This window comes from Glandiceps talaboti, chromosome 15, assembly GCF_964340395.1.
Source record: "Glandiceps talaboti chromosome 15, keGlaTala1.1, whole genome shotgun sequence".
Taxonomy (NCBI): Eukaryota; Metazoa; Hemichordata; class Enteropneusta; family Spengelidae; genus Glandiceps; species Glandiceps talaboti.
The window spans coordinates 21,556,833-21,582,150 of record NC_135563.1 but is presented as its reverse complement, the minus strand read 5'-3'; the positions used below and the strand labels follow the sequence as shown (position 1 = coordinate 21,582,150).

Sequence of the window (25,318 nt, the reverse complement as noted above, 5' to 3'; positions counted from 1 at the left end):
CAACTACAACTTTTATAAAGTCTATAAATATCCCTGAATTATCTGGCGACATATGAGATATACCAAAGGTTTTATAACCCCATGTTAGTGGGGCGAAATACATCTGTGCTAATACAAAATGTATTTATATTTTGTATGATTTTGTTTGGAGCCTTTGTGTAACAAAAAATGTCATATTTTTCTACCAACATTAAATCATCAATAGAAATATACCCTTTTGTCTCTTTACAGAGTACTTTGTATATAATTAAAATGTCTAGCCTATCATCACTTGGGTCTATCACATTGAAATGGGATCCCAAGGATCTAGAAATCAGAACATATTCAGTTGAAAAGACACTGGAGCCCTTAGTCACACAGGTAAGTACTTTTGACCTTGTCTCAGATTTTTGTCTTGTGATTGTATTTGACATCATTGCTACAGGTTTTATTATAAATCAATAAACACTTTTATGGATTGAGTGAATGATTTCATTATTCACCAAGAATGGCAACAGGTATATACTGGCACTGCCCATGTATAGAAGTCAACCTTTGTTCCAAACTCATAGTACTTAGAAAATCAGATGGGAATAAATAGTACTTTTATACAGTTTTACAACACAGATGAAATTTGATTTCACGGTATACACATTATACTGTCAACTGTGTTCATTTTCGCAATAGGACATGAACAAAAGTAATAACATTAACATAGAAAGTCTGTGACTAAAATTATAAAATATTACAAATATCTAACAAAATACATACTGAGTACAAAGTACAGGTTAACAATTGGCAAAAAGTGTACTGTGTGTCCTAAAACATGAAAAGAACGATTGTGGATTGTTATCAAGCTAAGTAGTTTTGGATTAAAAAATCATCAGTGTTGTATGTGGTGTGTGTTATCATCTTATCTTGACGTTGTGGTTGATAACTTTTGTATTTGTGAAGAAACAGACGATGTACAGGAAAGAATTTATGTCAAATTAAGAATTATGTTAAATATTCACTAATTGTTTTTGTGTATTGTGTCTGGTAATTATTTACATGTGAATGACTGTTAAATGAATACATTTGTCAGTGCTTCAGAGTGTAACAATATTAGACACATCTCAGGCACTACCCAGATTGGTTTTACTGTGTAGTGAAATACTAAAATGATGTTTTACTGCATTGTGAAACAATAACATGATTTTATTCTGTGAAGTGAAACAGCAACTAAAAGTGATGTTCAGGAATAAATATCATTAATGTAAGTAGATTATAAAGTGATGTAACCCCTGACTATGAAGTTACCTGTCAGAAGTATGCACTATGCAAATCTGACGTTTAAGGTCATAGCACATAACCCTAGACACCTAATGTTTACACAAAATCACATCTTGACAGTTGTGTTTATCATTGCATGGATGGACAGAATTATATAAATCACTAAATTCCCCTAGCATTCATTTCTAAGTTCTTGTCTTATATACTTTATATTTTCAATAAAATTTGCATAGAGAAATGATGTTATCTATGATGAGTGAATGGTGGATTTGTTATCTGGAAATAAATCTGAAATATTCATATTATTGAGAACAATTTTTGTGGTCTTTTCCACAACAGTTATTCATAAACATTATACCAAACACAGATTTTGTGAAGGTTTTTGAACACTGGTAACAATGCCACATAAACTTTGATGAAAAGAAATATGGTAAAACTCATAGACAGATTATTATAGTAATGCATGTATCATGCAAGTGACTGGAAAACTAGGGTAGATCGTACCTAATTAATGCAGTGCATCATACAAATAATTCCAAGTTGTAAACTAGATAGAGTTAGATCTACAGTCAGTAAATGTGAAAGTGTGAACAAACAAAACTACTTTGTTCCTGCATGTACTGTTCACAGACTTTAAGTTATACAATACACATTCACAGGGCTTGAAATTAGTGTGGTCCTGGGCACACATGATGGGCTACTAAATATTATGTCTAGACTACTCAATATAGAAAACCCTATCTGAAACAGTTCACTAGTTCAAATCTGACAAGCAAGTTAAATTGGAGTCCTGAATTCACTGGTTCTCAGATTCAAAGTATTCAAGTGGATAATAACTATTTGTTTGTTCACTCATAACCAGATACTTTACACTAAGATGAGATATTTACTTTGCACTGATGAAATACCAATGATAACATATTATAGTCACTATTATAATAATTTGATATCACTAAAGTCTAAGTAAAGTAATTGCAGGTTGAGCTATCAAAACTGGGCAGTAAAAGATGTTAAATAGATGTGCAATACAATTGCTTAGTCAATGTATTTACTTTTTATCAATGAAAGTTTGAATTGGATACACAAAAATTAGTGTTTGGTTTGCCTGGACAAAAAAAGCAAATTACCATATGATTATTATTGAAATATATAGTTATTATGTGAATTCTTAACTTCATAACTGCAAAATACATTGACAATTGGTGGACAATTGTTATGGGTATGAGTAAGAGATGTAAGTCAGGCAATGTTTCTGTTATGAAAGATGTGTACAGTAGTTGAAATCTACCAATGCCTCTAAAGCCCCTATATATTTTACCAGGTGTCTGTATGAAAATTACTTTAAGTAATTCAAACTATTCATTATCTAAATTCTATTAGTTGGAGTACATGTAAGTAACAACTATTTCTGTTCCAGCCAGTAGTGAAAAAGTCAGCTGAAAAAAAGTGTTAGTTAGAGATATGTTTTGGTAATTTAGATGTTAAACTGGTGTTAGTGATATGTTTGGTAATTTAGATAGTACAGTATACATTAAATGATGGATGATAGTAGAAGTATTGTGAATGTAAGATTGATTAATTCTGTGTGATAACTATCAATTGGCATGCTGCCTCTGTACTTAGAATTCTCAAGGCATGTTTTGATGACAAATACATCATTGTAGAATCTCTTCCAATTGAAATGATGGTGTTTTGCTATAGAGTTCAGGACTTCATTGAGACTGACAGTCATGTCATTAGTGGTTTCTTGTGCTGCTGTACAATTACACTGGCTCACATTTCAGGTTGTTTTGTACAAAACTAAATCCCATGTATTATACATGTACCAAAGATAGAGTTCTGTGTGCAGATTACAATTATGTGTTGGATTGTTTGACACGAGCATCTTGTTCAAATTTCCAAACAAACTCAGAGTCTCAAATAAAGGTGCATCGAGGTTGAGAGGCTACACTGTAGATTACAATAAGTTTTGGCTTATTTGATGGTGTCATCTTGTTCAAACTTCCTATACAAGTTCATCCAGAGTTTAGAGACTACAATAATTGCTGTCAAGTCACTTGAAATAACCACTTTCTGGTACATATTTACACTGAATGTTAACAGTAATGATAGAATCCATTCTTTGACAACCTTGCGAGGTAGATGCCTGCATGGCAAGTCATGTACTGTAGTACTTTTGAGTTGATTGATGACTGTGTATGTATCTGAATGCATCAGTTGGCTTTGTTAGGAAATTTTGAATGGAAGGCAATGAGTTAAAATAAAGTATGAAAGCGTGTTATCTGAATAAGGGTTGTTAACCCAGGTTGTATGGGAACACAGTCAGTTATACATTAGCTGGCCTACAAATATGTTAATAAGGGAACTGTGATGTTGTAAACATTCATGGACCCTGTAAAGGCCCAGCTTGGGTTATGATTAAAACTTAGATCTATGTGAAAACAGTTGTGTGGCGGCACTATAGAAAAAGATAGTCCTGAACAAAAGAATTTGACTCTACATAACACTAATTAGTGTTTGATTGAATTATAAGAGAATGGTGCATGTGAAATAGGTTATTTAAATGAACCTACTTTACATTTTCCCAAAATTCAAATTGCATTATAAAATCTCCTTTCTACCAAGGGGATATTTTGTTTGTACACAAATAATAAATAGCTAAGCAAGAGAGGATTTTAACATTGCAATTTAAAAGAATTATCATGCTCTAAGGACTAGCTATGCCCTCCGCATCGCCTCTAGATGTGCAAAATAGAAATATTCATTGACAGAAATGTTAAAGGTAAACATGACTATAAGTTACTGATTGATAATGTGATTAATGAATCCCTGTGGACATCTGAACTCAATTTAATAATTAAATAAAGCAAATAATCATGGTGGATTTGATTTAATAATTTATATACATATCAAATTTATCTTGTCAACTGGAACATTATTTATACTTACATTTTGTATCAGAATTAGTCTAAATGGTAAACATAATCACATGTGTAGGATTTCCTTCAGATAGTCATGAATATGTATTGTTCATCTAATTAATATTCATGTCTACTAAAGCCCATCAGGCATCAATGCACCACCGAAAGAGTTTCAATTTAGTGTTTCTAGACCTAGAATCGTGCAAAATTTATGAGATGTGAAGTCATGAAATAACCCTCCAAAATTCTTAAAATTATGAAAATTGTCTTATTTCCTTTAATGAGAATAAAGTACTCAACACTGAACACATTAAAAAGACCCATGTCAAGTTAGGATTAAAGTGTCGATAAAAAAAGTTTGGTGTCTGGCAGAGATGTGGAAAAATTTGGTCAAAACAAAAGAGAGATCCTATTCCTATGTAATCCTAATGGCTCCACTGTTAAGATAGTGTGAATGCAAGAACTTGGGAATGAATCATTGGCCTTTAAAAGTGATATTATTTTCATGGTGTATGTGTAGCTGTTTTGTAAGCAAGATCAGTTACATTGACAAGAATCAGAGTAGACAATGTCCTGTTGAGATAGCTATGTGTTGTGTACATTCCAAATTTCATACATGATGTATATATGCTAGGAATGTTGCCATTCATAGCCTGTATTTATATGTTGTACTCGGATACATGTATAATAGTCTGATAGTCTGGAGGAAGTTGGAACATTCAAAATACATGTACGTTAACATTCACACCTTTGCTATGTTTTTGTTACATGTGAAGGGTAAAATTTACTCTATTGTCGACCTGGGTTTCCTACAAAATGTTAGTACAACTACAATTTCTAAGCTGAATGAAGAATAAACATTGGAGAATAATATAAGTATAGTACAGTACGTGTACCTGTGGAAGCTTCATTGAAAAGAATTGTGATAAATTGGCAATCGTAGCTGCTTTGTTTTACAAATCAAGCATTGTAGAACCAATGATGTAGGAATTATGTTATTGTGATGTAGATGTAGAACAACCAGGGTATTATTGTTGTATTTACTGTTCACAGAACGCATGTAACTTGGCATAGGGGTGGCATAATTGTACATCATTTTCTTTCACTTCAGTGCACAGCTGTATTTTATCTTATTTCTCAGTTATTATAAACTGTGGTATATGTGACCCTATTCTGTTGGTACAGTACTGGTCTTTGATGCAGGGCTTCAAATTAGTAGCAGTCAAAGGGACACATTACTTACATGTAAAACCACAGCTATCCTACCATATTTATATGGTGGTAGTCTTTAGAATAAATGGATTCAGTAGAAAATTGTAACTGAAACAGTTCACTAAATCTGACAATAAAGCCAGACAGTTTATTTCAAGCCTAGTTCTCTGACCAAAACTTTGTAAGTGTGGATGTACATGTATGTTCTTGTATGACATCACTTCCTGTTGAGACAGGTTGTGAGTACCCACTGGGAATGTCATAGACATAAGATAACAACATATATATTGAATTAGTCATCACATTGGCATAAAAAACCTGTTTCCTGCATTGTTCTGACATGGTATATGTTACTGTATTTAACCTTAGACACTGCACCTTGTGTTATAGTCACCCACTCAGTTGCACTTGCAGTGAGGAAATTTACTGAGGATTTAACTCAACAAAGGTGAAATTGAAGTTATCACATTGTGTATGTTGTACCGGAATAGTCAACAAACAAAATGTTTTAGTGTACTTGTATACTCTGGTGAAAACTTTACATCTGAAAATACTTGAAATCCACGCCTTATGGTAATAATGTTACTTTGTATGTTACAGATCTACGGGCCTTGTCTAGCCACTGATCACTTACTGAATAGCTTATATAACATTAGACACTATATCTTGTGTTTTCCTTTAATCACCCAGTTACAAAAAATGTAGTTGATGTGAAAGAATTTATTGGTTGAGTCAAAAATTAATCCATCATGTAGGAATTCCATCTTGAGTATAGTACTGTCCTGTCTTGTCTAGTGATATTTATGAAACTTTTGATTTACATTTTAAGTTGTATGGATTACGCTTTGGCAGCTGAAACGATACTAAATCATCAGTAAATATAATCAAAGGCCAGTGTTGGGCTATTATAAAATTTCGTCAAGAAAAACACTAGTCTTGTCTGGTCAAGCTTTAGAAAAGTTGGTCCTAAACAAAAGAATGATTCTATGTAATCCTATCCAACATGGTGATAACGTGAGGACCAAGGACTCTATTATGGGCCTTTAAGTTTAAACTAGTATGCATCAATAATTTCATGGAGATATTTGGTTAGTTTCGTGTGGAGAGATAGTATACATGTACATGTATATCTTACCTACAACTGTATTTCTACCCATCACTAAAATACTTGACTCGTGATATTTACCTGCTTTGACAGTATTGTGATTATGGTTTGAGAACCCCAAGCCCTCAAAATAGTGTATTATATCTCCCAAGAATTGTTTGCCAATGAAGCCTATCACTTTCCCCAAGTAGAAAGTGTTAGACCCAGCTGGTACAGGCCGTTAGAGACTGCATTGTGGGCTAGAGAATAGCACAGAAATTTTGCATTACAGTACTTTCATAGTGTTTTTGTCTTTGAACCACGGTAACAGAAATGATCAATCTGGTAAAATTAACATAGTTTCCTATACATGTTATCATAATTTTAGCTGGGGGACCCAGTAAAATGACTATGGAAGTCAGATATATATTTTACCCATAACAAAAACCTTGTTGTATAAATCCTTTGTAAATTGACCATCTGTCATAATTTGGGTTAGGCAGGTAGATAACATACTTTGAATGACCAAACTTAACCCATTTACTGACATTTTCAAACAGTTGTCAAGTAAAATAATGACAGGTTCTATGAAATATGTCTGTGTTCTCTAAACACTAGGGAGATTAAGTTAGCTATGTCAATCAAATAGGTCAGTATACACATGAATTATGATGTAGAAACATTTAATTAACAAAACTAGGGATCACAGTTATTACGATATAAAAATACTCATTTTGAGAATAGGTGTTTTGCATTTCATTATATCCATGGTGATTTATATGAAGTTAATAAATATACAGGTAGACTGTAGGTAGATATACACTTGAAAGATTTATGGTGTCTGAACATGTAGGTGAACAAAACTAGAACTCATGTCATTATGGTACACAAAATGCTCATTTAGATAGTGTGTGTGTGTTACGTATCTAGTCATTAAAATGCAAATGAAAACTGCCTTATTCCTGCTATAGAAAACCACTGAACAATTACAGTGGTTTTAAACGTTGTCATTAAAATGATAATGAGTGACCTAATATCTGATAGGTTTGTTACAGCTTGTCACCAACTATGTTGACATTGTCAATAATTGACAGACAAGAATATTTCCAGCATTTCTATATGTACAGTGTAATTATTAATACCATGATGTATGTTGGAACTGAGGCACACCTTACACTTTGTATTTATACATACTGGTAATATTATTGCAATGTTTGTATTAAGATTGTACAACCATTTTGACCTGAAAGGAAGAAGCTGGTAAAAAGCGTGAAATGTGAAAAAATTGTGTGAGAATGAATGTTTATGTAAATGTCTGGATTCATTATGTAAATTTATCCTCACAGTCAAAAAATTTTGGTAGCTAATCCCAATTTTTGCAATAAATTGTATTTTCGTAATACGTGTGTTTATAAAGTTTTACAAAATGTAGACTTGATAGATTTCAATTGTCAGATCAGAAGCAACAGAATAAAATACCCATAAAACTAATGGTGTGTGATTGAGGCATAATCTATTTGAATTTATTGAGTGGACAATTTCAAAATAGGAAGGTGATACTCTACTCAGGTAGAAATTGTTGAAGTACAAAAAAAATATTTATTATCCATTTCATTAAAAATAAATTCAAACTTGTCTTTTTATTGTTCGAGATACATGTATGTCTGTTACAAATTTAATGTGGTCTAAAGTCAGCCAGAAATAGAACACATAAAATTTACTTAAACAGTTTTCTCTAAATTGGCTTTACATGATGTATAGAATGTATAATGGATTTCCTCAAGTATTTTATAGAGTACCTGGTTCTGCATGATTTCTTTTTTACATATTCTGTGTAAACATTTGTTATTTTCCCGAGAAAATGCCATACGTGTACATGAGTGATGACTACTAAATAACTTTCTTGCGTACTACTAATAAAAAAGAAATGATATATATTTGAAATGTATCCAATGAATGTTACATGCTGATCTAGTAATTTATTTCTGTAATGTGAGTAATGTAGTGACAGGACTTTGGTATGAGTTTAATTTTAAAAATGTACATGTTGAACATTTCATGGTGTGAATCAACTACTGGTCAATGCAGATAAGGTACATGTAGCATCTGGAACCCCAAACAAGAAAAAATTGTCTGATAACATGGGATGGGTGTGGGGGATGTTTTTAAAATAAGGTAAAACTTGTATCGATTGGTGTACCAGTACAACTGTGTGCTGTCTGTGGTAATGGGGGGGGGGGGGGGGGGGGGGTAATCTGGCAAAATTTATATGGATTGGTGTATCTTGTATTGTAATTGTGATCTGTCATGTAACAGGGTGTGTGTGGGGAGGAACAGACTTTTTCAGAAAGTTTTAAACTAATTCTGTCTTGTCTTTTCTTAAGGTGACAACATTGGTGAACACTAAAGGGCCATCAAACAAGAAGAAAGGAAAGTCAAAGAAAGCTCATGTGTTAGTGGCAGCAGTTGACAAAGCAACTCAAAAGTTTATTGAACAGGGTGAAGAGATTGCTAGTGAGAATCCAGAAATTCAGAATGAAATGATGACAGCAATTGACGATGTCAGGAAAACAGGTAACAATTTTTTTTGCCAATTCTTAATATTATTTCAACCCTAAATTTTGTTTGTGGGCATGAAATTTGATTATGTGCAATTGTGTGATGTAGAAATTTTATTTCTCATTTGAATGACTTAAATTTCTGGAGATTAGGCCATTTTATATCAGATTTAATAATAATCAATAAATGATTATCGTAGTTTTTGAGGAAATTTGATAAACTAGGATGAAATAATATTGAAAGAAGACAACAAAACATTCATGTCTATCGTTATTTTCTCTTGAATTAGGAGATGTAATGAGAGTATCTTCAGGAGAATTTGCTGATGATCCATGCTCTTCTGCCAAACGTGGTAACATGGTACGAGCTGCGAGGGCGCTGTTGTCATCAGTCACAAGACTACTTATCCTTGCTGACATGGTGGATGTACATCTTCTGCTCAAATCACTTAGAATTGTAAGTACTGTAATATGCCTGTAAATTAAGGCAAAATACATAAATGATTTGATGATTTTCAGTCATATAATGTGTACTGAAAAGTGAAGGAAACTCTTTTTAAAAAATTCCATCAACCATCCTAACATCACCAGAAGACAATTTTTGTGCCACCAAAGACATATATCGTCATTCAAATTATACTAGAATAGTGTAACCAAGCCAGTCACTCTAACCATTTGACCATCACAATTCTGATAATGTTGTTTGGTTTTTGATAGGTTGAAGATGACTTACAGAGGGTGAGGAATGCACGGACACAAAAAGACCTTGTGGACAGTTTTAAAGCCTTTGGTAAAGACATGGTGCAACTGAACCAGCTAACTGCTAGAAGACAAAATGTAAGATTTGATCTTTCATCTTAGATTTTATCGTATTTTTCAAAGATGCAAAAAAAAAGAAAATGTTACATCATATGATATAAATAATTATACCATATAGTAACTTAGAATGTTCATCAGCAAACAGTAACAGTTTTGAATTGGATACAAAGAGATACCAAGAGAATGAACACTGTAAAATCAAGCAAACGCGGTAAAGGGTAAAATCTATCCAAAGACAAATTTCAAAATGTACACGTATGTACAACAATAAACATGAATATTTTGAATTGAGTATAAATAATATAAAAGCAATGAATGAATGCAGAAGATCATAAACCCAATAATAAAATAGAACAATCAAGATATAAATCCTGTATTGTCTGTTCAAATGCATACTACATGGGTGTGTGTGGTGTAAAGTAAAGTATGTTCATTAGTCTGTGTATTATATTGATATTCAGGATTTGAAAGATCCTCGTAGAAGAGATGAAATGGCTGCTGCTAGAGCTGATCTTCAGAAACATAGTACAATGTTACTGACTGCTTCAAAGGTAAGTTAAAACATTCTGTATGATTTTCACAATCTACTCAGAGAAAAGTGTAGTTGTTTTAAGAAAAGAAAGAAAGAAATAGTTTCTATTCTTGTTATCTAAGATTGATATTATTGTTAAAATATAAATTGATATTGTAATATAATCACATTGGTATAGAAAGTATATGTCATTACCACTTGGTCGAGTGGTTAGTGTGTGTGTGCCTGTCTCCACTGCAGTCTGGGTAGTTGATGGCTGAGCAGTTAGCTTGTATGCTTCTTAACACTGTAGTGTCTGGGTCAAACACCACCCAGCACTGAGTGGGTTGATTACAAATTAAACCATATGTTAGAGGTGTATGTAAAGTCTGTATGTGAGAAGGGTGGTGTTCAGTCTAACTCTGCCAAACAACAAAGGTTTTGGCCAGGTACTCTGGTTTCCTACTGCTTTAACACTTGAGCAGTGCTCAGTGGCAACCATTCAACAAAATTCTGAATTTACTAGGACCAGAAAAGTTTATTAATAAAATATGTGCTCTACAGTTTACTCACATCCTTCACTGCTAACCAGGTCTGCATTAAACATACATAGTGTCTTTGACATTAATAGATTCTACTTTTAGGGTACCTCACACTATGTGCTGGTAGGCAACATTCCTCTAGGATAACACTCTGTGCATACTTTGTATTACAGGCATATATTCGCCATCCTGATGTGAGTGCAGCCAAAGAAAACAGAGACTATGTAGTGAAACAACTGTGTGAAGCTGTCAATGCTATATCTGGTGTGACACAAGCTACAGGAGATTCTCAACCAAACCCTAGTATTGAAGGTGCAGGTGAATTAGCTGCAGCTCTTGATGCTCTAGATGTAAGCATGGTTCTTGTTTTTTATCTGATAAATTATTTGACAATATGATAATATGTTGGAACAGTCCCTGTAGTAAAAGGTGAACAGACTTCAATAACTACTTCTATTTAGGAATACCTGTTTTTAGTTCATTTTTATAAATGTCGTAGTGTATTGTGAGGAATCCACCGGACTACAACAAACAGGTGGGGGTTTTTTGTGATAAAATATTTAATATGTTATGGTAGTCTGCCTCAAGAACCAATTTCCTTGAAAATTAAAATTCTTAAAATTAATCTCTCCAAACTTTGCCACATAAAATCTTCTTCCTGGTCCTTTTGAGATGACTAAAGAAATTTTGGGTTCACCATCTTGTTTTCAAAGAAATAAAAAATCTTTCACTTTCCCAAATAATAGAGTTAATCACCGGCCATATTGGATTCCAAAATAGCTTCATTTTGATGTCATTTTGACCTTTATGTAAAACATTTGTATGATGACCCCTGGTGTTTTTTTCATGATTTTGAGTGAGAATGGGTTGGAGTTTACTTGAACAAAGTAACAGCAAAAACGTTTATAATTTTTAGTTCCAGGGTACATATGCTAAACAGATTTTTTGATCAATATGTATTTTTATTTTGTTTCTATACAATGTAGCAATGTATTGTAATGAATCCAGCTGACTACAATGAAGTACGGTCACGTCCATCGCTAGAAGAACGTCTGGAGAGTATTATCAGTGGTGCAGCATTGATGGCTGACTCATCATGTACCCGTGATGATCACCGTGATCGTATCGTAGCAGAATGCAATGCTGTAAGACAGGCACTACAAGATCTCCTGTCTGAATACATGGCTTGTGTAAGTTTCAATAGATCTTATGTATCTTGAAATGGACATAGTTCAAGGCTGATACTGAAAATTATTGCAAAGAGTATATAGCTCCTAACCAAAAAATTATCCTGCTTTGATCTAATATTATTGTTATTATGAAAATTGCCTACACATCCTATCAGTTTGATCTAGAAACTATGTCACTTATATAGTCTAATCTGTCCAAGGATACACATAATGGTAAACCTCTCTAAGCATCTAACGAATCTCTTTGTTATTCCTATATCTCATCAGGCTGGCAAACCAGACCGCAGTGATCCCTTGGACCAAGCTATCGACAGGATGTTTAAGAAAACTAGGGATCTACGTAGACAGGTAAGAAAGCATATTTCTTTGTGATGGAATGTGATGTGAATAAATTGACTTGCTGAAAAGGACATTTCATATTCCACTTGGCTAGAAGTAAATATTATCAAAGGGGCATAAACTATATAACCTACTTACAGCCCGCACTCTAATATAAAACACTGCTACATACGATGGCATAGCTAAGTCTTTCATGAATTAAAACAGATCTTGAGATTCTCACTTGCAAGGAAAAATTCAAAATAAAAGGCTGAAAAACTTGAAAACATAGTTGATGTTTGTGTTACACAAACAACGCTGACAGTTGGAGTTCTTTGCACAGGTTGCATAATGTACTTCAAGCATACCTGTAAGTTTGGTTAAGACTCCAGATATTATCAATAATGGTGAACTTACCAGATTTATAGTCAGGTCATATACACCACTGACCTTTGTACTCTCCATGCCTTCTCAAGATGATATAATTAAAGGGAGACATCACTGCAGGAAATATGCATTTTGTAAACTCGGGATTCTGCAGTCATTTCACATTACGTTTGATTGCTGTGAAAGATAGAGTGGAAACTTGCTCTGTGGAGGTCCTTACCAGACATGTCCTTGTCGCAATAAAAATGCCTATTTAATAGCAGAACATAATTATCCATTATTGTTTTATTTGAAGATAACAAGTACTTAGGAGTAGAGATAGAGTCTCTGATTCAAGCGAAATAAATAGTAACAATTCAAAAAGAACAAATCAATTCACATGGGATTAAAACCTATAATTTAGAAGTAAAAATCATTAAAATTAAAGACTTGATCAAATAAAAAAATTCTAAATTTGATTTTAAAAAAAGCAAATGTATAACATTTCAACCTGTCAAATGGATGAGTATACAATCTGTGTATGTTTTGTATTATAGCTTCGTAAAGCTGTGGTTGACCATGTGTCTGACTCTTTCCTGGAAACCAACGTACCACTACTAGTCCTAATAGAAGCTGCCAAGAGTGGTAATGAGAAGGAAGTCGAGGAGTACGCTGCTGTCTTCCAAGAACATGCCAATAAACTTGTAGAAGTAGCCAATCTTGCCTGCTCTATGTCTAACAATGAGGAAGGTGTGAAATGTGTTAGGATGTCTGCTCAACAAATTGAGGCACTCTGTCCACAGGTAGGCTTTCACAGTGTACTTCTTGTAATAATAAATAATAATAATGTTGGGTTCTTATATAGCGTTTTACAATTATTACCCCTGAATGGCAGTCTTCCTCAACTCCCCAGGGAGCATACAATCCATTGCAGCCATTTCAGCGCATAGGATTAAAGCCTTCACATTGCAACCTACATCCTACCAGGTCCCCAATTATACAGCTGGGTTGATTGAGGCACAGTCGTGGTTCAAATCTTGCCCAAGGACTTTAGATACTCAGAAACAAACAGCAGGCAGCGACAGGGCTCGAACCTGCAACCTGTAGATTCCAAACCAGTCACGCTAACCATTCACCCATCATGGCTTGCTATACTAGTAATACTGGCTTTATGGTACTCATGATGATGCAAAATATGTTATAAAGCATTCATTTCAAATCTCAAATCTATAAATCCTGATTCCTTGAGTATTACAGTTTGGTGTAGGATGTGAATGCTAGGAATACAAATCTACATTTCCAATTTCCAATAATTTGGTATGTGTTCTGTCAGGGTAACATACTGTGTCTTATTATTTACTTACTATTAGGTTATCAATGCAGCACGCACATTGGCAGCAAGACCAAGAAGTAAAGCTGCTCAAGAAAACATGGATGTCTTCAAGGACCTATGGGAGAAACAAGTCAAGATTCTGACTGAAGCTGTTGATGACATCACAACAATTGATGACTTCTTAGCCGTGTCAGGTCAGTTGTACTGTTGATCAAGGTAGGGTTGTAATTAAGGAGAGTCTTGCTAACTTAGTAATGTAAAAAAATGTAACTCTCACCTATTACAACCAATAAACCATGCTCTGTGTTTGGTAGTAAAAATAATGTTATCTAGCAATTACAGCAACAAGTTCAACTTGTAAAATGATTGGCGTTGATCATACATGTGTACGTAACTATGTTAATACAATCTTCTGGTGAACTCTTCCTGTTTTAGCTGTAAGAATGGTAAATTTGCAAAATCTACCAGACCCCCCCCCCCTCGATATTTAAGATTGGTTTTTCACTAACATTAATGTACAAGATAGTGATCTGTGTGCAAGTTTTACCCAATTCTGAGAACCCTTAGTTATAAGGTTGCCCAAATCATAGCAAAGTCATAGAGAAATGATGATTTATTCTCCTAGTCTAAATTTTAAATAAGTAGTAGAGTATAACTGTTAATTAGAACTAAATAAAATGATAACTTTGATTACAGAGAGTCATATCTTAGAAGATGTCAACAAATGTGTGATGGCATTACAAGAGAGAGATGCAGACACACTGGACCGTACAGCTGGAGCTATACGTGGACGATCCTCCAGAGTTTGTAATGTGGTTGAAGCTGAAATGCAAAACTATGAACCTGGTCTGTACACAGAGCAAGTAAGGGATGCAGTGATTATACTCAGAGACCAAGGTAGGTTAAATGCTCCTCTGTCCTCAACCACAGGGACATCACAACATTCAGGTGACTCCCTATATGTTTATACAAAGCAGTACAATTTCAGGGAAAACCACTTCAGGGAAATAGCTATATTTTCATAAACCTTGGATTCTCGCGAGTCATTTCACGATTTCACATCACATAAATTTCATTTGAATGCAAAGAAATGCCAAATTGATAGTCTTGTTGACATCTCTTGTTCATACAGTTGTCCACTGTTGCCCCAGGGGACTTAACAGATATGCATATGTATTAGTTGAACAATGAATATTCATGACTATCTGAAGGTAATAAGCACTTAGGAGTCCTCAATATTCCTTATATTCAGTTGAAATTTTAGACATTATCCAAACAGAGTATGATGACTTTTATCATTATCCAAAGAAGCTTCATCAATCGTTAGCAGTAATATGCATGTCCTGAGCTTCAAGAAAGGCTTGAGAGTGAAAGAATGTACTTTCATAGTTTACATATACATATCAGTCCTAATAGAACATTTTACATAATGTCTTCTCTTCATTGTTGTTTGACATATCAAACCCTATTTTCTAGGACATGTCACAATGTTGATATTGCTTATTTTCAGTGATGCCACATTTTCGTTCTTTTTTATTTTCAGTAATGCCACATTTTGCTGAGCGTGTAGAGATAGCCGTAGATGCACTGAGTTCCAACCCTCCACAGGACACAGATGAAAATGAATTTATTGATGCATCTAGAATGGTGTATGATGGAGTCAGGGATATCAGAAGAGCTGTTCTTATGAACAGGGTAAGACATTTATCAGAGCTATGCTTATCTGAGCTATACTTATGAACAGGGTAAGGCACTTACCTCTACCTATGGGAAGAGTAAGACACTTATCTGCACATGTGAACAACATGAGTCACTTATCTCTACTTATGAAAAGGGTAAAGCACTTACCTCTACCTATGGGAAGAGTAAGACACTTATCTGCACATGTGAACAACATGAGGCACTTATTTCTACTTATGAAAAGGGTAAAGCACTTACCTCTACCTATGGGAAGAGTAAGACACTTATCTGCACATGTGAACAACATGAGGCACTTATTTCTACTTATGAAAAGGGTAAAGCACTTACCTCTACCTATGGGAAGAGTAAGACACTTATCTGCACGTGAACAACATGAGGCACTTATTTCTACTTATGAAAAGGGTAAAGCACTTTTGTCTATTTATGAACAGGATAAGGTGCTTAATAGCATTCTTAAAACATGTAGCATGGATAGTAGTTATAAAGTGTGCAATTAATAAGAAGAAAGACAAATGTGAAATCCTTGGTCACTGCTTATTTTATATCATTATTTTGACTTTCTATTTGTAGGCACCAGATGAGATTGAAACTGACACAGAATATGATTACGACGAGGAATACCATGATGATATCAGAAGTAAATGTAAGTTACAGTTGTGATCCATCTAATAGACTATCTGTATGTCTTTGTTAGTCTTCATGCTGTTCTGTGTTATCATCAACAAGTTTAACAATTTTACAGTGGACAAAGCTGTTATCCTTTTTCACCAATTAGGCCTATACTCTAACATCTCTAACTCTAATGTTAGTTGTCTCATTCATTTTGATGGTTTACAAAACAAACTAGGACTCACAACATATATGTTGGAGTCAATGTTATTCAGTTAATGCTGTGTTGGGTATTCTAACATCTCTCACCCTAATCTTGCTTGTTATTGACTTCTGGGTTCTCTACTTTTACCAAATCTGGACTTTCGCATTTGTCTACATTAAGTGTTTTGCCTACATTCCATAAAAGACCACTGCATTATTATTATGACAATAAATGGATATAATATGTTACATCAATATTTTATTTATTTCACTAAATTCTTTTTGACATTGTGTGTTTTCATCAACAGCAAGTTGGAAAACTGATGATGATGACTATGCCACACTTCCTGGTAAACTTACAGAAGAAGTACTGGAAGGAAAGAGTGACAGGGTGAGTCTGATTATCAGTACTTCATTTAAAACACAGCAGTCGTCTAATTTATCATAAAGATATGAAAACCTTGCCACTGAATAGGATTACTTTAAAAAAAGCTTTGCTTCCAAGACATATAGCATGGTTCATAATAAACAAAATGATAATATGCCCTGTGAAGTAAACATTTCAAAAAATCAAACTTAGTTGCATTTGTTTGAATTTAATTGAATTACAAATGTTGTAACACACAATCAGTTATCAAATAGCATTGAGCTTCAGGCTCCAATCAGAAACACATTCCAAAGTTAAAGTTGGCCACAAGGTGGTGGTATCCTTTAATATCAGGATGAATTTCATAGTTAAAGTTGGCCACTAGGTTATGCATTTTATTTTGATTTTGTAGTGGACTAAAGTTGAATTCAATTTTCTTCTTCCAGTTCTTAATGAGACAGTTACCGGAAGAAGAGAAACAAAAGATCCAGGAACAAATTGATGTTTTCCGTGAAGAGAAACTGAAATTAGATATGGAAATGGCCAAGTGGGATGAGAGCAGTAACGACATCATAGTTCTGGCTAAACAGATGTGTATGATTATGATGGAAATGACAGATTTTACACGGTCAGTCATATTTTAATTACTTTATCACCCCCACACTAACTAACTCACATTTCAAATGATGTCTGACTGACAAAAATATTTAACAAATTTTGCAATTTCGTCTATAATACAGCATGTCAGAAAAAATTCTGATGAAAAGACAATGGAGTATCATTGCAGCTATTCTCTTCTTTTCACCAATGACTACTATATTTCAATATCTATAAAACATTTTCAAATGCTCAGCAGAATCTACTTCTTAGCTGCTAACATATGAAAACCTTGGTGATAGAGATGAGAAAACAAAGCAAGGTTTCCCTAATATACGATATCCCAGTCCTCAAAAAGATAAAAGATTTCATGGTTTGACCTCTATGAGTGCTGTTCGTAAGGCATTTTGGATCCTGAAGTGAGGGCCAGAATAGTTGAGTATTGTAGTATGTACATATACACACCAGACAAAAAGTTAGCACTCGTGTTCTGGGTTGTTCTCAGTGTACAATGTTTTAGACTACCACTAATCAAAACTTGCCTAATCACTACCTATATAATGCTCCCAGATCTATTACTGCCTTGAGTTATTCACTGTTTCCAGCATTGCCACACAATCACAAGCACCATGATGGAAATTTTTAGCCCTTAGTTTGCTAAATCAGGGGCTTACCTGCGAAATGGCCAGAACTTCAGTAATTGGAATATGGTGTATTGTGCCATGATTTTGTTACAGAACCCCAGTAAGGACTGAGTTTATATCAACATGTTAAAATGATTGTTCTCATTGTGTTAGCGTGCTGATAGTTGATTTTAACTCTTCTCAATTTTCTATCACAATAGTGGGCGTGGTCCATTGAAAACCAGTATGGACGTCATTAATGCTGCCAAGAAGATTGCTGAAGCTGGTTCTAAACTTGATAAATTAGCAAGGACAATTGCTGACCAGTGTCCAGACTCCAAATCTAAAGAAGATCTGGATGCTTACTTACAGAGGATAGCACTGTACTGTCACCAGCTGAATATCTGTAGTAAAGTCAAAGCTGATGTACAAAGTGTTAGTGGAGAATTGGTTGTATCAGGGGTAAGTATTGACTAAAATTGATTACTGTGTACCAGTGAGTACTCGTACTGTTGGTATTCAAGTTGTACTTCAGTGCAATACCAAACATTTAATAGCATAGCATTCTATAATATACACAAAATTACATCAACACAATTTTATTTTTATAAAATTTGATATTTCAGATAAATATATACCAGTATAATAGCATAACCTTATGTAGTACCGGTAGTGCCAGTGTGGGAATTCTGGGTATTTGCACTCATGCTTGTGGTGTATTCTGCTGTACTTTCTCTTGCTTCACTGTTGAAAGTATGGTGACAGAGAATACCACAATAATCATGTGAGTACTTGATGTATTCCGTACAAGAAGAAATTACTTGACACAGTGATTGACAAATTAAATACATCATTGTAACACAAGTCTTGGTTGTTGTATCTTATAGCTGGATAGTGCCACATCTTTGATTCAGGCAGCTAAGAATCTGATGGGTGCAGTGGTACAGACAATGAAAGCATCCTATGTGGCTTCTACCAAATATAATAGACTAATCAGAGGAGCATCATCAGTCAATGTAAGTACATGCTCTTGTTTTTGTTGTTGTTGTTGTTGTTGTTGTTGTTGTTGTCCTACACAGTACACAATCCAAGGACTATAGTATTCTCTATGACTAATGAACAATACTCTTATGTTATGAGATCGAGAGAAGTGAATGTTACAATAGAAGCCAGTTAACTTGAAACAGAATGTTGTCCGACTCGATAAAAATATTACTATAATTGCTATGTTTTAGCATCTGATTCAACAAAAATATTTGTAACATTGCTTCATTTTATCATCCAGCATGACAAAAATCTTACATTGCAATATTTTCTCATCCAACATGACAAAAATCTTATCAATATTTCTACATTCTCTTTGAATAAGCTCAGTGATCTACATTTGTAAAAGTATTAAAATGTAATAATTGTACTTACATTGTTTTTGTGTTATTCTTTCCCCAGTCTCCTGTTGTTATGTGGAAAATGAAAGCACCAGCAAAGAAACCACTTGTCAAACGAGAAAACTTAGAAGAAGCACAATCCAAAATAAGTAAAAGTGCTAAGAAGAAAAATATTAATCCTGTTGCAGAACTGAGTGAATTTAATGCAGGATATTAAAACCAACATTAAAGATTTGAAATGACAATAAATACATGATACAGTGCCTATCAAAACTAGAATCAAATTATCATGGTGCTATTCACACAGACACAGACACAGACACACAGACCTAAGTTTGTATCTCAAGCATGGAGTACTTAAATGATGTTGTGAGTTTTCATTCCTGGGTAAATCAAACTTTTTGACTGGATTTATATTTGAGATTAGTTCCGACATTCTCATGTGATTAAAATTACATCAAGTCCAAAATAAATAGTCTTCAGAATATGAAAAAGTAAACTTGTTGGTTGGTTGGTTGGTTGGTTGGTTGGTTGGGGGGTGGGGGGGGGGGGATTATTTGGATTTTGGGATTGTGGTGAAATAGTGAATGGTTTCAATAAATATGATAAATATTAATAAAATAAATATAAAATGATGTTTTGCCTGTATATAACAACCATTCACTGGAAACCATAATCTATCAATATTTTATAGAACACTTGAATGTCATAATCCATTATGATTAGACTTGCTAGGAAAGGGGCTAAGAGTTGAGATATTTTGCATATTAGGGGGTTGATAGTAGTAAACAGTAATGTAGTGCCATTTCTAGAAGTCATAACAGTTCTAATACCTCGCTATGTTATGACATTTATATAGTATTTCAGTATCTTTTTTTACCATTGACAAATTTATATCAAAATGTGTCACAAACATATGTAGTATAGAAAAAGTAGCAAGTCACAAAAGTCAACTTATTTTGCTGTGTTGCTATCCAATGCAGCTTTACTTGTAGCTGAGTGAGTTGAAATTATGCTTGATAATTTGGAGATGTCCAGTTTTCTTTTCTTTTTTCACAACAGTTGCATTTAAAAATATTGAGTTTTTGTTTGGTAGAATTAGCTATGCAGTGAACAGAGTTTATTTAAAGTTGGATGTATGTTACTTTTAACACGGTATATTTTTTGTTGTTAAAATGTTCATGTTTTATTCTGCCATTTTTAAGTAGGAAAAATTAGATATATATACGATTTAGTATTTCTTATGCAGTATTAATTCTCCCCATTGGTACTGGCTAGTACCAGCTGATGCTTTGAAATTGTAATATTTTTCCAATTATGTACCATTGTTTATGCAAATTATGCACTTGGTAACATTCTGAAATTGATATTGATTTTCTTTATGAATATTAATACTCATGAATATTAATAAACGACCAGCACTCAGTTGGGGCTAGGGAGAACCCTGCTTGCTCATGACAAAATGGTTGTCTAGTAGTAGATAGGAGTGAACATGATCATCTGATCAAGTAATTGATAATAGGAAAATGACCATTTAGTCATCTCAAAGATGGACTCTCAGAAAATAAGTTAACATGAAAGCTGCACCATTTAGAAGATGGGGAGACATGGAAATACTGTAGTGATAAACAATTTTGTACATGTATGTAGCCACTGAAGAAAGTTGAGAATTCTTCCCTGGCAAGTTGTAAGAAACTGAATGTTGGTATGTATACAGTATTTAATACAATGAGGAATGCATCATAAATATGTTAGTATGGGGAGAGAGAAAAAAACACATATCATTTCACACAATAAGTAGTTGATAGTCTATTTTAGTATTAATCAGAATCTTTTGATTTGATTCTATTTCAAAGTGATGGCATATTTGTGCCTCATATTCCTAGCAATAAGTTTTGACTTGATCAAAAAAGACTGCCGATCAGATTGTGATACCAAGTATTATTATGTGTATATTTACATCACAGTGTTCACATTGAATTGCCAATAGGTTCTCTTTTATTGAATGTACTTACGAATAAATTTATTATGAATTCGCATGCAAACTAGTCAAATGCTGTCATGTGTTCTATTTATTCCTTATGAATAATGCCATCGTCCTTATTGCTCCACTGATTGTATGGAAATCCCTGCTACATGAAATAGATTTTTACCTCCATTTCCTCACTACTTGTGTCAGAGAAATAAGTCATTCAGTTTCTGAGTTGACACCACGACTTCCAAAGTTTAGGACTATTCAATGAAGGGTGTTGTAAGGGTGTCTCTAGAGGGCGCTGTTACATATCTAAGCTCCATTACTAGTAAGCAAACCAATGTGCTCCACATGGTTACTAGGTATTAATAAAGGAATGTACCAAGGTGTATCAACATGGATTTGTATTTACTATGACTACTATGCCTCACCTTATGGTGATGACTTGATCATTATACAGCTGTATCATATTTATTTTCACAAACACTAGCAATCACATTCAAACCTGGTGTGTTGTCATGGGCAACATGATAGTATACATACTGACACACACACATACACACACACATATACTCATATGTATATGCACGGTATGTATGTACACAATCTGATTAAAATCCGATGTGGTGAAAGCGTCTAAATGCTTTATTTACCTCTATTTCCATCGTTTTGTGTCGTTTCTTTTCATACCGAGTGATCGCCGCCTTCCCACAAACGTCACAACAAGATGAATAGAGGTAAATAAGGACATCTAGCTGCTTTCACCACATCAGATTTTCATCAGATTGGTATGTGGACAGCCTGACAGACAAACCCTTCACTATGCCAACAACACTACTGATAGCACAATGTGCTATAAGCAACCTCGGCAGGCCATGGAGTCCTAAACCGTGTCCTTTTCCAAAGCCACAATTTCAACACTTTGGAACCATGTAATATAGACATGCAATACCAAGTAATTCCAATAAAGATATTATTTATTCAGTACAAACAAACTGTCAGGAAAAAGGTTTCAGTTGTGTGTGTATTCTTTGTTCCTTACAAATACATGTTGTAGTAACAATATCAATATACAATGTACTTCCCTATACTTTCTACATGATAAACAGTACTATGGAGATGACATCTTTTGATGCTGACAACAATTGTGACATTATTACAGTGCTTCCAACTGAAGTACTGCAATGCTTTACTGAACATATTATCCTGATGCATTGATATAAACTGAACTATAGCAACATTGCCTACACAGCAGCATATTTGAATAACACTATTATAACAATGCCAAATAGGTGCGCAATTATTCATTGTTACAAATAAATCATCACAGCCAGCCAGAGTGCTGTCTAACAACATTTACAAACCTCTGTAGCTGTAAGACATGGTGAATTTGAAATGTCTAAGTGACTGAAGTTATCAGTAATAACATGAACAATTGTAACATTCCTTTAAACTGACCCTACTAAATTTTGTACAAACATGCATACCTACTTTGGTAATGTATCAATATGTTGTAATAGTTAATTGGTCATACTTCAATTGGAAATACTGTAATACCAACATCATGTACAATAAATCATGTCAAATCTTTGAACACACAGGGATATTTGATATACAATGTATGTGTTTTTATTTCTTTAAATTCTGCCTATGATGCATTGCAAGCCAAGGGTCAGGTATAAGTTTACTTCAGCAACAAAGTAGATAAGGGAGAAGTAGATATTGACCATAAGTCCACAATCACATAATTTGTTTGTGTATGGTAAGATATTTTACACTGGGCAAATAAACTTGAGATAGTGCAATATTAATTACAGAGAAGTTTGTATATCTCATCACAAATATATATTTGGGGAGACAAACTACATGTTTCAAACTCTGCTGCAGACTCTAATGCATTGATACCAACAAGTATTGCTGCTACCAGTAGTAGCCATATTTGTTTGGTTGCTTGGAACAACTTGTAAACAAGATGACAGCTTGGCTCCATGCATCACTTGCAGCACTTCTTGTTCCCATAAACTTGACTTTTATTGTTATTTGAGATGGTGGGTGAATTTTACACAGTGATATATGATACTTTTTTCTTACATCAGTCATGTGTTATTGTCATAAAAACAACAGCCTCTTTTACAGTACCATCCAAGAGTCATGGAAGAAATATCAGAATATCATGTGTACATTTCAGATTATTTGACAACAGTGAAAGACACATGTTAGGTTTTCAGTTATTGATAGCAGTGACAGATCCAATATGGCCGCTACGGATGGCAGCTTTACTCGAAATGTTCCTGGAAGTGGTAGCCAAGTGAAAGCCAAGATGTAACACTTCTTGATTCATGAAGGCTTGTAATTTACATCAGCCTCCCATGCTACAGGATATGCCTCTCTTAGAGGAGCTGCTATCAAACAATCAGGATCTGGACTATCTCTTGGTATATTCGGTGCATCACCATTCATACTTGACATCCGGGATCTTTTCCCAGATCTATACTCCCATTCAGAAATTCCACATCTCTCAATTAGGATCTTGGCACTCTCATCTAAATCTTCCCACTTCTTCTTTTGGAAGATAAGACCTCCTTTGTTTCCTTTCCGGAATAGCTTTCCAAAACCCAGATTGACAAGCTTCCTCATAAAAAACTTGGCAGCTGGTGCTGCATATCTGTAATACAGCAAAAGAAAAATAACGATTAAACCTTACAGATACCCTAAATAAATAAACTGGTCCAAACCTCCAAGCTGTAATCATTTTACTTCTAATATATACAATCAATTTTGTTGTTGTTGCAACATACTGTTTTTGGTTCGTCACATTTCGCAACTCACTTTAAAGGACTTTTTCACAATGGCTATTTGCTACAATGACAGTGATTGGGTTGAACATAATAGTCATTGTTCCCCTGGGTTTTTTTTTAAACTCAAAGCAAATTCATAAATTTACCTGTTTTTGTCAGGTCCTGGTGTATCAAATGGAGGCATCAAATTCATAAATTTACCTGTTTTTGCCAGGTCCTGGTGTATCAAATGGTGTATCAAATTCATAAATTTACCTGTTTTTGTCAGGTCTTGGTGTATCAAATGGTGGCATCAAATTCATAAATTTACCTGTTTTTGCCAGGTCCTGGTGTATCAAATGGAGGCATCAAATTCATAAATTTACCTGTTTTTGTCAGATCCTGGTGTATCAAATGGTGGCATCAAATTCATAAATTTACCTGTTTTTGCCAGGTCCTGGTGTATCAAATGGTGGCATCAAATGAACCTGCATAACCTTACTGGAATGAACATACTCTTCCTCATAGGTCAGGAAACTTCTAATATTGTTTTCACAGTTATCTGGAAACTTAGGATACTGACTTTCATAGTACTCCTCTAATTCCTCTGGATCAAGAGCTGAATAATTTGCTCTATTTCGACAATATGACAATGATACATGCTCATCGTTGTCAGTGATTTCTTGTGACAGTGTAGGAACTTTGGGGCGTGGTAAATTATCTGCAACTTGATGGATGTTGATGTTTAGTTTAATCTCTTCAGGCATAAGAGCACATTTCTGTAGGTAGAAACATTCAGTCAGGTAGGCGGCTGCTGTAGCTACATCGGGGTTAATGGATGAAGAGTGCCAATGCAGATCATCGCATTCATGTAGGACACTGTACTGAAGTGACTCTTTCATATTATAAGCTCCAACAACAGCATCATTCAGACACTGCACAACCATACACAGCCTCACAAAATGGCTACGCGCTTTG

The 25,318-nt window shown here is 34.3% G+C and overlaps 2 protein-coding genes across 2 annotated transcripts in view; one reads left to right on the top strand and one right to left on the bottom strand.

Moving 5' to 3' along the window:
- Nucleotides 1–20,513, top strand: part of LOC144446100 (catenin alpha-2-like) — a 22,272-nt gene extending 1,759 nt beyond the window's left edge. Inside the window, exons 2-19 of the mRNA XM_078135807.1 lie at nt 232–360; nt 8,853–9,042; nt 9,317–9,483; nt 9,744–9,863; nt 10,307–10,396; nt 11,072–11,248; nt 11,885–12,088; nt 12,356–12,436; nt 13,330–13,575; nt 14,143–14,299; nt 14,802–15,002; nt 15,649–15,800; nt 16,377–16,449; nt 16,928–17,010; nt 17,433–17,614; nt 18,428–18,668; nt 19,094–19,222; nt 19,653–20,513. Of these exons, the coding sequence (XP_077991933.1) occupies nt 253–360; nt 8,853–9,042; nt 9,317–9,483; nt 9,744–9,863; nt 10,307–10,396; nt 11,072–11,248; nt 11,885–12,088; nt 12,356–12,436; nt 13,330–13,575; nt 14,143–14,299; nt 14,802–15,002; nt 15,649–15,800; nt 16,377–16,449; nt 16,928–17,010; nt 17,433–17,614; nt 18,428–18,668; nt 19,094–19,222; nt 19,653–19,808 (2,757 nt within the window). The 5' untranslated portion in view covers nt 232–252 and the 3' untranslated portion in view covers nt 19,809–20,513. The remainder of the gene's footprint in view (nt 1–231; nt 361–8,852; nt 9,043–9,316; nt 9,484–9,743; nt 9,864–10,306; nt 10,397–11,071; nt 11,249–11,884; nt 12,089–12,355; nt 12,437–13,329; nt 13,576–14,142; nt 14,300–14,801; nt 15,003–15,648; nt 15,801–16,376; nt 16,450–16,927; nt 17,011–17,432; nt 17,615–18,427; nt 18,669–19,093; nt 19,223–19,652) is intronic.
- A 2,440-nt stretch (nt 20,514–22,953) lies between these two features.
- Nucleotides 22,954–25,111, bottom strand: LOC144446101 (uncharacterized). Its single transcript, XM_078135808.1, has 2 exons — nt 24,782–25,111; nt 22,954–24,228 (listed from the first exon to the last, which is right to left on the bottom strand). Exons 1-2 carry the CDS (start codon nt 25,105–25,107, stop codon nt 23,901–23,903), a joined length of 654 nt encoding a protein of 217 aa, XP_077991934.1. The 5' UTR covers nt 25,108–25,111; the 3' UTR covers nt 22,954–23,900.
- Nucleotides 25,112–25,318: the final 207 nt, after the last annotated feature.